Here is a 13,117-nt window from a genome sequence, read left to right as displayed (position 1 = left end):
CATCCTGTCCTTCTGAATCTGCTGTTGCCATGGTGGGAAATTAGGCAAACCCCTTACCCAACAGTCAGTAGGGGGTCATCCCATAATTGCAGAATACACAGGAGCATGCCTTGGTTAATCAGTGAGCAACCCCTCCCCCAGTACTACCAGCACCTATCACTCCCACCCTGGATGCCACCCCATTTTTACTACTCCCTTTTGGTTGCTAGGATGCTGGCACAGCAACCAATGACACTGTGGCCCAGCTGCCAGTGTCCTAGCAACCAATGATGAGGCAGCATCATTAACCCCACCCTCGGATGCCACCTCATGGACCTAAACACACCCCTAGAAGCCACCTCATTTTTACTGCCCATTTTGGTTGCTAGGATGCTGGCACAGCAACCAATGACACTGTGATCCAGGTGCCAGTGTCTTAGCAAACCAAAAATAAGACAGCATCATTAACCCCACCCTCGGATGCCACCTCATGGACCCAAATACACCCCTAGATGCCACCTCATTTTTACTGCCCCCATTTGGTTGCCACAGGCACAGCAAGCAATATCGCAGTGGTTTGGCCGCCAGCGCCTTAGCAACCAATGCTGCCGTGTTGCAAAATTTTGTTGCTAGGATGCAGGTAGCTGGCCCTTACAGCATTATTGTTTGTTATGGTGCAGGCAGGCAAAACAACCAAGTGAGAGTAAGAGAGTCCCAGGCAACGGTAAAAAGCCGACAAAGGTTCTAACCTTTCCCCACATTCACTAGGCTCACACTTGTGTGGGTCCTGCGTGCTGCGTTTGAATTACATTTGAATGCGCTGCTATACGAGAAACCGTCCCCGACCCTTTTTTAACCACTTCAATACCAAGCACCTTCCTGCCCAGGCCAATTTTAAGCTTTCAGCGCTGTCGCGATCATACAATGCTGCACCCATATGGCATTTTTATTATTTTCTTCACACAAATAGAGATTTCTTTTGGTGGTATTTAATCACCACTGGGTTTTTTATTTTTTGCACTATAAATGAAAAAAAGACCACGTTTTTCTTTGTTTCTGTTACAACATTTTGCTAATAAATGATCTTTTTCCATAAATTTAGATTGAAATGTATTATGCTCCATTTCTTTGGTGAATATATATAGTTGCATAGTTAGTCAGGTTGAAAAAAGTCCATGTAGTTCAACCATAAACAAATATATATATATATAACCCAAATCAGTGTTAAATAATTAGTCTGTAGGAAAGTTATAGAGTCCACACATTATGGTATATACAGTGCCTAAAAGTATTCATACCCCTTGAAATTTTCCACATTTTGTCATGTTACAACCAAAAACGTAAATGTATTTTATTGGAATTTCATGTGATAGACCAACACAAAGTGGCACATAATTGTGAAGTGGAAGGAAAACGATAAATGGTTTTCACATTTTTTTACAAATAAATTTGTGAAAAGTGTAGCGTGCATTTGTATTCAGCCCCCTTTACTCAGATACACCTAACTAAATTCTAGTGGAACCAATTGCCTTCAGGAGTCTCCTAATTAGTAACATCTAACCAGTACACCTGTGTGTAATTTATTCTCAGTATAAATACAGCTGTTCTGTGAAGCCCTCAGAGGTTTGTTAGAGAACCTTAGTGAACAAACAGCATCATGAAGGCCAAGGAACACACCAGACAGGTCAGGGATAAAGTTGTGAAGAAGTTTTAAGCAGGGTTAGGTTATAAAAAAATATGGCACAACTACAAACCTACCAAGACATGGCCGTCCACCTAAACTGACCAGCCCGGCAAGGAGAGCATTCATCAGAGAAGCAGCCAAGAGGCCCATGGTAACTCTGGAGGAGCTGCAGAGATCCACAGCTCAGGTGGGAGAATCTGTCCACAGGACAACTATTAGTTGTGCACTCCACAAATCTGGTCTTTATGGAAGAGTGGCAAGAAGAAAGCCATTGTTGAAAGAAAGCCATAAGAAGACCTGTTTGTGAGAAGCCATGTGGAGGACACAGCAAACATGTGGAAGAAGGTGCTCTGGTCAGACCAAAATTGAACTTTTTGGCCTAAAAGCAAAACGCTATGCGTGGTGGAAAACTGCACATCACCCTGAACACACCATCCCCACCGTGAAACATGGTGGTGACAGTATCTTGTTGTGGGGATGCTTTTCTTCAGCAAGGACAGGGAAGCTGGTCAGAGTTGATGGGAAGATGGATGGAGCCAAATACAGGTCAATCTTAGAAGAAAACCTGTTAGAGTCTGCAAAAGACTTGAGACTTGGGCGGAGGTTCACCTTCCAGCAGGTCAACGACCCTAAACATACAGCCAGAGCTACAATGAAATGGTTTAGATCAAAACATATTCATGTGTTAGAATGGCCCAGTCAAAGTCCAGACCTAAATCCAATTGAGAATCTGTGGAAAGATTTGAAAATTGCTGTTCACAGATGCTTTCTATGCAATCTGACAGAGCTTGAGCTATTTTGCAAAGAAGAATGGGCAAAAATGTCCCTCTCTAGATGTGCAAAGCTGGTAGAGACATCCCCAAAGAGACTTGCGGCTGTAATTGCAGTGAAAGGGGGTTCTACAAAGTATTGACTCAGGGTGGCTTGATACAAACGTACCCCACACTTTTCACATTTTTTTTTGTAAAACATTTTGAAAACCATTTATCATTTTCCTTCCACTTCACAATTATGTGCCACTTTGTGTTGGTCTATCACATAAAATCCCAATAAAATACATTTACGTTTTTGGTTGTAACATGACAAATGTGGAAAATTTCAAGGGATATGAATAATTTTTCAAGGCACTGTATCTGAAAAATTGATCAATCCTGATGTACTGACGGCCTATCTCATTTCTTGAGGCCTTAAAATGCCAGGACAGTACAAATACCCCCCACAAACTGCCCCTTTTTGGAAAGTAGACAGTCCAAGGTATTTAGTAAGAGGCATTGCGAGTGTTTTGAAGATATAATTTTTTCACTTAAAAAAAACTGAATTTACATTTTTTTTTCACAATTTTCTTTTTCTACATACTGTCACCAGTGCAGTACAGCGTCATTATAAAAATGGTGTGGCAGTGATCAGGGACACTGACTGGTGACAGTATGTAGAAAACAATTAATAATAATTTAATATTTATAAATTTAATAATTTAAGTTTAATTTAATATTTTTTTAAATACATTTTTTGCTTCTTTTTTTTTTTTTTTACAATATTTTAGCATACTTTGACCAGAGCAATACAATGTTACCATAGCAACACTGTACTACTCTGGGGAAGTGATCAGGATTTTTTTTTCTTGCACATTAAGATTGTTTATTCCAGTGAATTTCACTGTTGTAAGCAACCATTTTTACGGAATGAAATGGAATCATTCAATGTTTACTATTGTGATTAGCTGCGATTGGGCACAGCTAATCACATGGTACAGCTGGGCTGCGATGGGCCCTGTCTGTACCATGTGATCACTGTGACCAATCACAGAGATCAACACAATAGCACACAATGAATGGCATGTATCAAAGCCCTTCATTGTGTACAATTGTCATGGGATCTGCTATAATTGGTCACAGTGATCACATGGTACTGGTTTCACGCACCTAAAACTGTGCCACGTTTTCCGATGCATGGGGGTGCCATTAAGAATTTTTGCGATTAGCATGCATTCCCTGACCATATGTGTGAACCTGGCCTTATATCAAAAACTAGAAAAATAAAAAGTTTTGGCTGGAGATATACTTTAACCGCTTGCCGACCAGCCGCCGTCATTTTACTGCGGCAGGTCGGCGCGATCCCGTGAACCGCCGTAGCTATACGTCGGCTCGCGGGATCAGGATAGCAGGCACGCGCTTGCCGCCGGAGGCCGATGGTCGCGATGATCCCCGGCCAAAAGTGATCGCGAGCACAAGAGGCAGAACAGGTACGTGTGTGTGTATGTAAACACACAAATCCCTGTTCTGTTCTGTGAGGAATGACAGATTGTGTGGTCCTAATAGCTAGGAACCACGATCCGCCACTTCCTCTAGTCAGTCCCCTCCCCCTTCCCCTTCAGTTAGAAACATGTAGCAGGGAACACACTTAAACCCCTTGATCGCCCCCTAGTGTTAACCCCTTCCCTGCCAGTGACATTTTTACATTAATCAGTGCACTGATCGCTGTATAAATGTCAATGGTCCCAAAAATGTGTCAAAAGTGTCCAAAGTGTCCGCCATAATGTCGCAGTCCCGATAAAATCACAGATCGCCGCCATTACTAGTAAAAAAAAAAATTATAATAAAAATGCTATAAATCTATCCCCTATTTTGTAGACGCTATAACTTTTGCACAAAAAAATCAATATACGCTTATTGCGATTATTTTTTACCAAAAATATGTAGAAGAATACATATCGGCCTAAACTGAGAAAAAAAATTAGCTTTTTTTTAAAAAAATGGGGGTATTTATTATAGCAAAAAGTACAAAATATTGTGTTTTTTTCAAAATTGTCGCTCTTTTTTGGTTAATAATACCACCAAAAGAAAGCTTTATTTGTGGGGGAAAAAAGGCGTCAATTTTGTTTGGGTGCACAACCGCAAAATTGTCAGTTAAAGCGACTCAGTGCCGAATCGCAAAAAATAGCCCGGTCATTCAGCAGCCAAATCTTCCGGGGCTGAAGTGGTTAAGCACAGTCATTGTGCAGCACTACTAAGCAAAGACTGCCTATGTAATGAACAAATACGGACCCCTTCTAGATACTAACTTACAAACCACACACGTTACTTGTGTAAATAAAGCCAAGTTTATAACAAAAAAAAGAGAGAAAAAAATAAGGAGACTATTGGTTGCCTCTTATATTACCTGGAGTGCAAAAAATAGGAAACTCCGGAGCGGGGAAGTCTTCCTCCTACAACAAAGACAAAGATGTCAGGCAGGGGAATGCAGAGCACACTATACGGGGAATTCTATGTGACAGGCGAAGAAACAGCAGCAAATGTCTCTCCGAATTACTGGCCGCTCTTCACATACATATTCTGCCCTATTTAAAATGCATATATAGTCAAGTTAATTGGTCCTGGATAGAGTAAGGAAAGGGCAAGAACTCTGCCAGGTTTGTATTGTTGTCTGTGTTCTGCTCATTACAGTAATTTCACGCTCTTTGAACCTGAAAGTGAGGGGAAATCTAAACATTTTAAGTTGTCACCAGAATAGGAGGTGAGGATAAATGTTCCTATGGGGACACCTTTATTCAGGTGACAGTTGTATAAAAGAGGAATTTCACTAAGTTTGTAGAGCCCTCCCATCACTTCCTGTTGTGTCTCCAGTACAGGAAGTGAAGGGAAATCACCTGGGACAAAGAAAGCAAAAAAATAAACTGGCATTGTCCTCAATCTTTCCCCGCTCTTTCCAAAACTAAACAATACTCTTTGCCTGTACATACACTCTAAGGGCAATTTGTTACCTTGAAGTCATGCTCATCTGTGTCTTCGCCACCCTCTGGGTCACTGACTATGAAGAAGTATTCTGCCAGAAAATGAACAACTCCCTATCTGCACATATGTTCCCGATCCAGGGCTCAATATGGAAAAACATGATGCTGGGCAATTAGCATTTTCAGAAGGTTGGCAATTAAATTTGATATACTGTACAGAAAACATTTCTATGGAGGCAGCCAGTGCCAACCTCCTTCTGAAAATGCCAGTTTCCTGGCTCTCTCTAGTCAGGTGAGCATATGGATCAGAAAATCTCAGCTCCTGATCTGCATATTGATCCATAAGCCCCTCCCTTTAGATTGTAAGCTCCATGAGCAGGGCCCTCCTATTCCTTCTGTATTGAACTGTACTGCAATTGTACTGTCCCCTTTATATTGTAGAGCGCTGTGTCTGCTGTTGGTGCTATATATATATATATATATATATATATATATATATATATATCCTGTATTATAATAAATATAATAATAAGCCAGAAAAGTACTTCTGGGAGTGCCGCATGCCTGGATTCCCCCCTCTGTCACCTGTGGGTCCGTCCATCCTTATGTCACTTCAGGGTGCAGTGATTATGTAGCAGATGGAACCACAACACATGGCGGGGGGGGGCCAATTACCGGACATTCATTAGTGTGTCAGATCCTAAAGGGTCTTCAAGACTGAAGATTGTAGTTGCGATTAAAGTGATTATAAAAATGCTGTTATGTGATGACAGAGTCGCATTAGTAAAGGGTTGATTTACCCTCTAACTCTTAGGTCAGCAACCAGCCAATGGCAATCTACCCATCAACTGTAGCCATGTGACAGGTAGATTGTGATCCCACATGCTATTATTTACTCCTTACCTCTGCACTCTGTTTTACCTTCTCCTGACCCCTGCACTCTCTGTTACATATTATTGACTTCTGCACTACTTGCTCCTGACCCCTGCACTCTATGTTACTTACCCCTGACCCATGCACTTTGTGTTACTTACCCCTGCTCTGTGTGTAACTTACCCCGGACCCCTGCACTGTGTGTAACTTACCCCGGGCCCCTGCACTGTGTGTAACTTACTGCTGTACTCTGTATAACTTATTCCTGACCCCTGCACTTTTTGTAACTTACCTCTGACCCCTGCACTTTGAGTTACTTACCCCTGACCCCTGCACTGTGTGTAACTTACCCCTGCACTGTGTGTAACTTATTCCTGACCCCTGCACTTTGTGTTACTTACCCCTGACCCCTGCACTTTGTGTTACTTACCCCTGATCCCTGCACTTTGTGTTACTGATTCCTGACACCTGCACCTTGTGTTACTTACCCTTGACACCTGCATTTTGTGTTACTGATTGTGGACACCTGCATTTTGTGTTACTGATTGTGGACACCTGCATTTTGTGTTACTTATTCCTGACCCCTGCATTAAGTGTTACTTATTCCTGACCCCTGCATTAAGTGTTACTTATTCCTGACCCCTGCACTCTGTATAACTTTACCCTCACCCCTGCACTTTGTGTTACTGATTCCTGACCCTTGCACTCTGTGCAACTTACCCCTGACCCCTGCACTCTGTGCAACTTACCCCTGAACCCTGCACTCTGTATAACTTTACCCTCACCCCTGCACTTTGTGTTACTGATTCCTGACCCCTGCACTCTGTGCAACTTACCCCTGACCCCTGCACTCTGTGCAACTTACCCCTGAACCCTGCACTCTGTCAGGTCATCTGAGTCCAGGTGACAGATGCACCCCTATGGGGTCTGTAGTGCACCGCAAGCTAGTGGACCCTACGGCTGACTGCTGCGGATGGAACACTGGGTGGTTCAGGAAGGCAGGTCCACTAAAGCAACAACACAGATCCCACATGGAGCTAGAGCATAATATTCCCCAGGGCGCAGAGTCTAGGAGCCAGCAGGTGTTCACCAGAGCCTCCAGTGGTGAGGATGGACTGCTCTGCAACTGGCTCCAGGTCGCGTCCCCCAGGGTCTCCCAGCTCACGCTCACAGTAGGCTACAGGAGGACAGAGAGGAAGCAGCAGCCCAGGACAACAAGGGATAGTCAGGAGATAAGCCAAAGGTCAGGGCAAATAGCAGACAGGAATAGACAGAGAACACGCCAAAAGGTCCGGGTCACAAGCAAGCAGGAATAGTCAAGAACAAGCCAAGATCAGTAAACAGTATCAGACGTAGGACACACAGCAATAAGCACATGGAAGCCAAATCACAATATTGATCAGCGAGGTTGGCTTGCAAAGAACAGGTTAATATAGTGTTCCTAATTAGAGGCTGGGGTGGAGCTATGCTAAGGGAAGATTATTTAAGCAGTCAGGTGAGAGTGGCTGGCCTCTAAAGGTGAACACATGGAGGAGAGGTAAGCTGACAGACAAACATTACTGCATAACCGTGACACACTTTGTATAACTTACCCCTCACCCCTGCACTAAGTGTTACTTATTCCTGACCCCTGCACTCTGTATAACTTACCCCTGCACTTTATGTTAATGATTCCTGACCCCTGCACTCTGTGTTACTTATTCCTGATCCCTGCACAGTGTGTTAATCACTTCTGACCTCTAAACTCATTATTCCCGACCCCTGCACTTTTTGTTACTTATTCCTGACCCCTGAACTTTTTGTTACTTATCCCTGACCCCCATGGTGGATTGCTTTTCAGAAAGCTGAACAGGAGCGGTTGACATGCATTAAAGTGGCAATATTGCCACATCCCTGCCTTTTTTTGGCAGCTGAATGGGTTTTTAAATGGTGGGAATATTGGGGCCACAACACAGCCCCATTCACCCCCCCCCCCCCCCCACAGTGTACATTTTGGCTCATTAATATTTTTATTACAGGTGGTTTCTAAAGAGTAAAATGGGCAGAAATGGTTCCTAATATCATTAATAAAAATGCAATATTTGTAAAAACAGCCAAATCCCCCCGGGATTGTGCTCATTCATCGCGCCGTGGAAATAAATCGCTCTTCCTTGCTGCAATCCACATTAATCCCCAGATCACTCATCCGCACACACATCACCGGCTGCCTCTTCTGTGGAATGTTATACAAGGACAAGTCCGGGATTATCAAATACAGAGACCATAACCTGAATGAGTTCACAATCACCCTCAGGGCTCATTTCCATCACACAATGTGCCTAACGCACACGCTGGTGTGCGCTGTGAACATGCGCTGCAATGTGTTGTGAGAATGCATTGCCGTGATTGCTTTTTTTTTGTTTTTTTATCTTTTTTTTTTTTGGTTGAAAATGTGGTTGATTTACTAAAGGCAAATAGACTGTGCACTTTGCAAAGTGCAGTTGCTCCAGAGCTTAGTAAATGAGGTAAAGCTTCACTTTGCAAAGATCACGTGCAAGGAAAATAAAAAAACAGTATTTGTGCTTGCACATGATTGGATGATGGAAGTCAGCAGAGCTTCTGCTCATTTACTAAGCTCTGGAGCAACTGCACTTGCAAAGTGCACAGTCCTTTTCCCTTTAGTAAATTGACCCCTATGTGTTGCTGTGAATTGAAGACATAGAAAGTAAAATTGCCTTGCTGGTGAGCATGTAGAGCGTATGGTCAGCTTTAGGCTCCATTCACACATGATCGCAGCACGAAATCGCCACGATTCTGCCCTGCAATTTCAACTGGCTGCAAAACGCAGGACGAATTTGCGATGCCATTACTTCTAATAGCATCCCAATCGCACCTGTGATTTTGTCGCAGTTGTTGTCTGTTCGATTGTGCCGCGCCGCAATCTTGCGGCACGCTTTGTCACAGGAAAACCGCTGAGCAATTGAGGTGCCAATAAGTAATGGCATCGCAAACACGTCCCGGGTTTTTCAGCCATTTGAAATCGTGAGGCGGAATCGTGGCGATCCACGCCCCACAAGAATGGAGCCTGACCCTAGGTTGACACTTCTGCGCGTGGCTTCAGGTTGCAGGAATCGCAGCGATTTCTGCACCCGCAACCAACTGCAGTGAAAATGCACTGCTCAGCCGAAACGCGTGGGAATGCCATTCATTGACCATGCGATTTCCCTGCGGTTCCCACACACATTTTACCTGTGGCTGCATTTTTGAAAAAGCTGCATTCACCTTTTTTTTTTTTTGCGGAAAAATAGGCGTGGCAGTCCATTGAAATGAATGGGCTGCTGCTGCCCGTGCAAACATGGCCTGCAAACACGCAGAGATGTGAACCTAAGATGTATCTAAACCCAAAGATTTTATACATTGCATCATACCGGTCCTTAGATAAGGTGGCTGTATTTGTTAACTACCAATTGTAGTGATCCTGCCAGTGACACACTTCCTGTCCTAGGATGACACTGCTCATACTGTACTGGATCTATGGAGGAGCAGTGTTGTCACCCTGGGCTGCTCTCTTGATTTGGACTACAAACACCCTCCCCCTTCCCTGCTCTCCATTACATAGGGAGAAGGGGTTGTGTAGTTTTCAGGAGATAGCTGGGAATACAGATACAATAATTTCAGATTTCAGTTCTGCACACAGAAAGTGACGAGGAATCTGCATTTCTATCAGGGTGAACAGAGATTATTCTGTAGAATCCAAATCAATATGTGATGTTGCGCTCTAGGTAGTGCCTAAATTAATAGCATACAGAATATCCCTAATCATAAACATAAAATGCCAAAAGGGCAATCAATATAAAGTGCAAGTGCTACAAATAGTGACAAACAAATATATATTGCATGAAAACCAATGTAAGAAAAAAAACATATATATATTTCAGAAGTGGAGTTCTTGATCGTATATAAAAAGTCCTTATAACAGTGAACTAAAATAGTGGCTGCTATACGAAATAGCAGTTGGTGCAAATCCAAAAAAAAGTTATTGGTGACTTGGTGATAAGAAATCTTCAGTGTAAATTACACCTCTGTGCAAGGTGGTCCCTTACTTTACTGCCGTAAGGTAACGTCATAAGAAAATAAAGGTAATCCAAATTCCTGCCACAGCTAATAAGGGTTTTCTTTTGAGTACCTCAACAGTGGATAGGAGGGAGGTGTGAAAAACTTGTTGCATCTTTCCCAAAAAGACTCATGTCTGTATTAGATCAAAAGGGGCTTCTATTAAATACTGAGCAAAGGGTCTGAATACTTAGGACCATGTGATATTTCAGTTTTTCTTTTTTAATAAATCTGCAAAAATGTCAACAATTCTGTGTTTTTCTGTCAATATGGGGTGCTGTGTGTACATTAATGAGGAAAAAAATGAACTTAAATGATTTTAGCAAATGGCTGCAATATAACAAAGAGTGAAAAATTTAAGGGGGTCTGAATACGTTCCGTCCCCACTGTATGTATTTTTTTCTTACATTGGTTTTCACGCAATATATATTTGTTTGTCACTATTTGTAGCACTTGCACTTTATATTGATTGCCCTTTTGGCATTTTATGTTTATGATTAAGGATATTCTGTATGCTATTAATTTAGGCACTACCTAGAGCGCAACATCACATATTGATTTGGATTCTATTGACTTTTTTTTTGTTGTTGATCCATTCGGTGTTTGCTGCAACTAGGATTGTATCCTTGCCATTCTAGGCAGTGTGGGGATTCGCTTTCTTTTAGAGATTATTCTGTACTTGCAGAAAAAGATCTTAGCCTGAAAAAAAAAGGAAAACAAATGCAGCCCCCACATCTCAGGACTTCTAAGGTGTAATATATGACATTACGTGTGACCAGCCCTGGTGGCTGCATTCCGGGATCATCAGATGAGGAAGATGAAGAATGTCCTCATCATTGTACACAGAGGGGGGTCTATAATGAGACATCCAATCCAAACTAAATATTATCACTGAAAGAAAACCCCATCCATCCTTCTCTCCGAGTATCTGTGACCCCCCCAAATACACCATGGGGGGGGGGGGGGGGGGCTGAGTGTGCCGGACAGAATGGATGTCTCCATATAATCCTGAATTCATTGCATTTTATAATAATTCAATTATAATTTATATATCAGCTGAGGAGGAAACCAAACCACAGACCCCCCCCCCCCCCCAATGTACATGAAGAACTCTGTATGACCCCCCCCACCCCGATGTATGGAGGGACCGAGCGACACCCTATTCATCCATAACAGGTAGAGGGGGGAGGGGGGATCATACGGAGGTAACAGGATACAAGTATAAAAAGACTTCAAGTCCCAGAGAGAGAAATATATGAATAGAGAGCTAGAAATAGAAATATATATATAGAAAGATATAAATAGAGGGATATATATGTATAAATATATATAGAGCTAGCGAAAGAGAACTATAGGGATAGATAGATATAGGGGGTATATAGAATGATCAGTATACAGAGTGATGAAGGGTGATGGGTATACGGGGTGATGAAGGGTGATGAGTATACGGGGTGATGAGTATACGGATGATAAAGGGTGATGAGTATACGGGTGATGAAGGGTGATGAGTATACGAGGTGATGGGTATACGGGGTGATGAAGGGTGATGAGTATACGAGGTGATGGGTATACGGGGTGATGAAGGGTGATGAGTATACGAGGTGATGGGTATACGGGGTGATGAAGGGTGATGAGTATACAAGGTGATGGGTATACGAGGTGATAGGTATACGGGGTGATGAAGGGTGATGAGTATACGGGGATACGCTGTGATGAGAAGATACAAAGGGAGTTTACAAATCTTATTACACCCATTATCCATACAGATCCAATACTGAGCCCGACCCATCTGCCTGCCCTGTATATGTATATATATACATATATATATATATATATATGTGGAGAGGAGTATATAGAAGGGGGAGGGGTATTAAATATGATGATGGGGTGACATCTATCTATAGAGAGAAGAGATGTATATAGAGAATGAAGAGTAGATGAATACAATGATATTATAGATATATATATATATATATATATATATATATATATGGGGTATATACAGAGATGTGATATATATATATATATATATATATATATATATATATATATATATATATATGGGGGTGGTATATAAAGATGTATATATATACATATAGATAGCAGACATGATGTATTCCCCGGTCCGGTAGATCCGATCATTGCTCCCCCCGGGGGTCTCACCTGCTCCGGGTTGTCGCTCTCCATAACCTCCATAGCACATTCCACCTCCATGTCTGCCGCCTCTACCAGCCCGGCTCTGCCGGCTCCCTACCCCATCCTCCCCGGAGATCTCCTGTGTGTGTGCGGAGCCCGGACGGCTCTCCTCCCCGCCCCTCCCCTCCTCCTCCCCGGATTGAATGTCAGCCACCGGAGAGTCCCGAGATCATCACTCTGCACTACCAGAGAAAGCCACAGGGGGCGATACTGAGCACCATCACCTCTCATCATCATCATAGACAGCGAGAGATACACAGAGGGGTCATCTATTATTATTACTGAATGCACAGTACAACTTTCATCTATATGATGGCACAGTACAACCTCCATCTATATAATAGCACAGTACAACCTCCATCTATATAATAGCACAGTACAACCTCCATCTATATAATAGCACAGTACAACCTCCATCTATATGATAGCACAGTACAACCTCCATCTATATGATGGCACAGTACAACTTCCATCTAATGGTACAATGGCACAGTACAAGCTCCATCTATATGATGGCGCATAACAACCTTTTTTTAATGGTACAATGGCACAGTACAACTTCC

General features: G+C 42.7%; 1 protein-coding gene across 4 annotated transcripts in view; it reads right to left on the bottom strand.

Moving 5' to 3' along the window:
• Positions 1-12,689, bottom strand: part of PRKAG3 (protein kinase AMP-activated non-catalytic subunit gamma 3) — a 65,210-nt gene extending 52,521 nt beyond the window's left edge. The window contains exons 1-2 of one of the 4 annotated variants that reach the window (XR_012245022.1): positions 12,522-12,689; positions 4,823-4,868 (exon numbers count right to left, since the gene is read on the bottom strand). Coding sequence is in view for 2 of the 4 variants with exons in the window: in XM_073634306.1 (XP_073490407.1) it covers positions 4,823-4,868; positions 12,522-12,572 (97 nt within the window). In the remaining 2 variants the exon portion in view is untranslated. The remainder of the gene's footprint in view (positions 1-4,822; positions 4,869-12,521) is intronic. The other 3 variants (XR_012245023.1, XM_073634306.1, XM_073634307.1) reach the window with 3 other exon arrangements.
• Between the last annotated feature and the right edge of the window lie 428 nt (positions 12,690-13,117).

The sequence above is a fragment of the Aquarana catesbeiana genome, linkage group LG06 (genome assembly GCF_042186555.1).
Source record: "Aquarana catesbeiana isolate 2022-GZ linkage group LG06, ASM4218655v1, whole genome shotgun sequence".
Taxonomy (NCBI): Eukaryota; Metazoa; Chordata; class Amphibia; order Anura; family Ranidae; genus Aquarana; species Aquarana catesbeiana.
The sequence above is the reverse complement of the archived record's forward strand: the minus strand, read 5'-3'. Positions and strand labels throughout refer to the sequence as shown.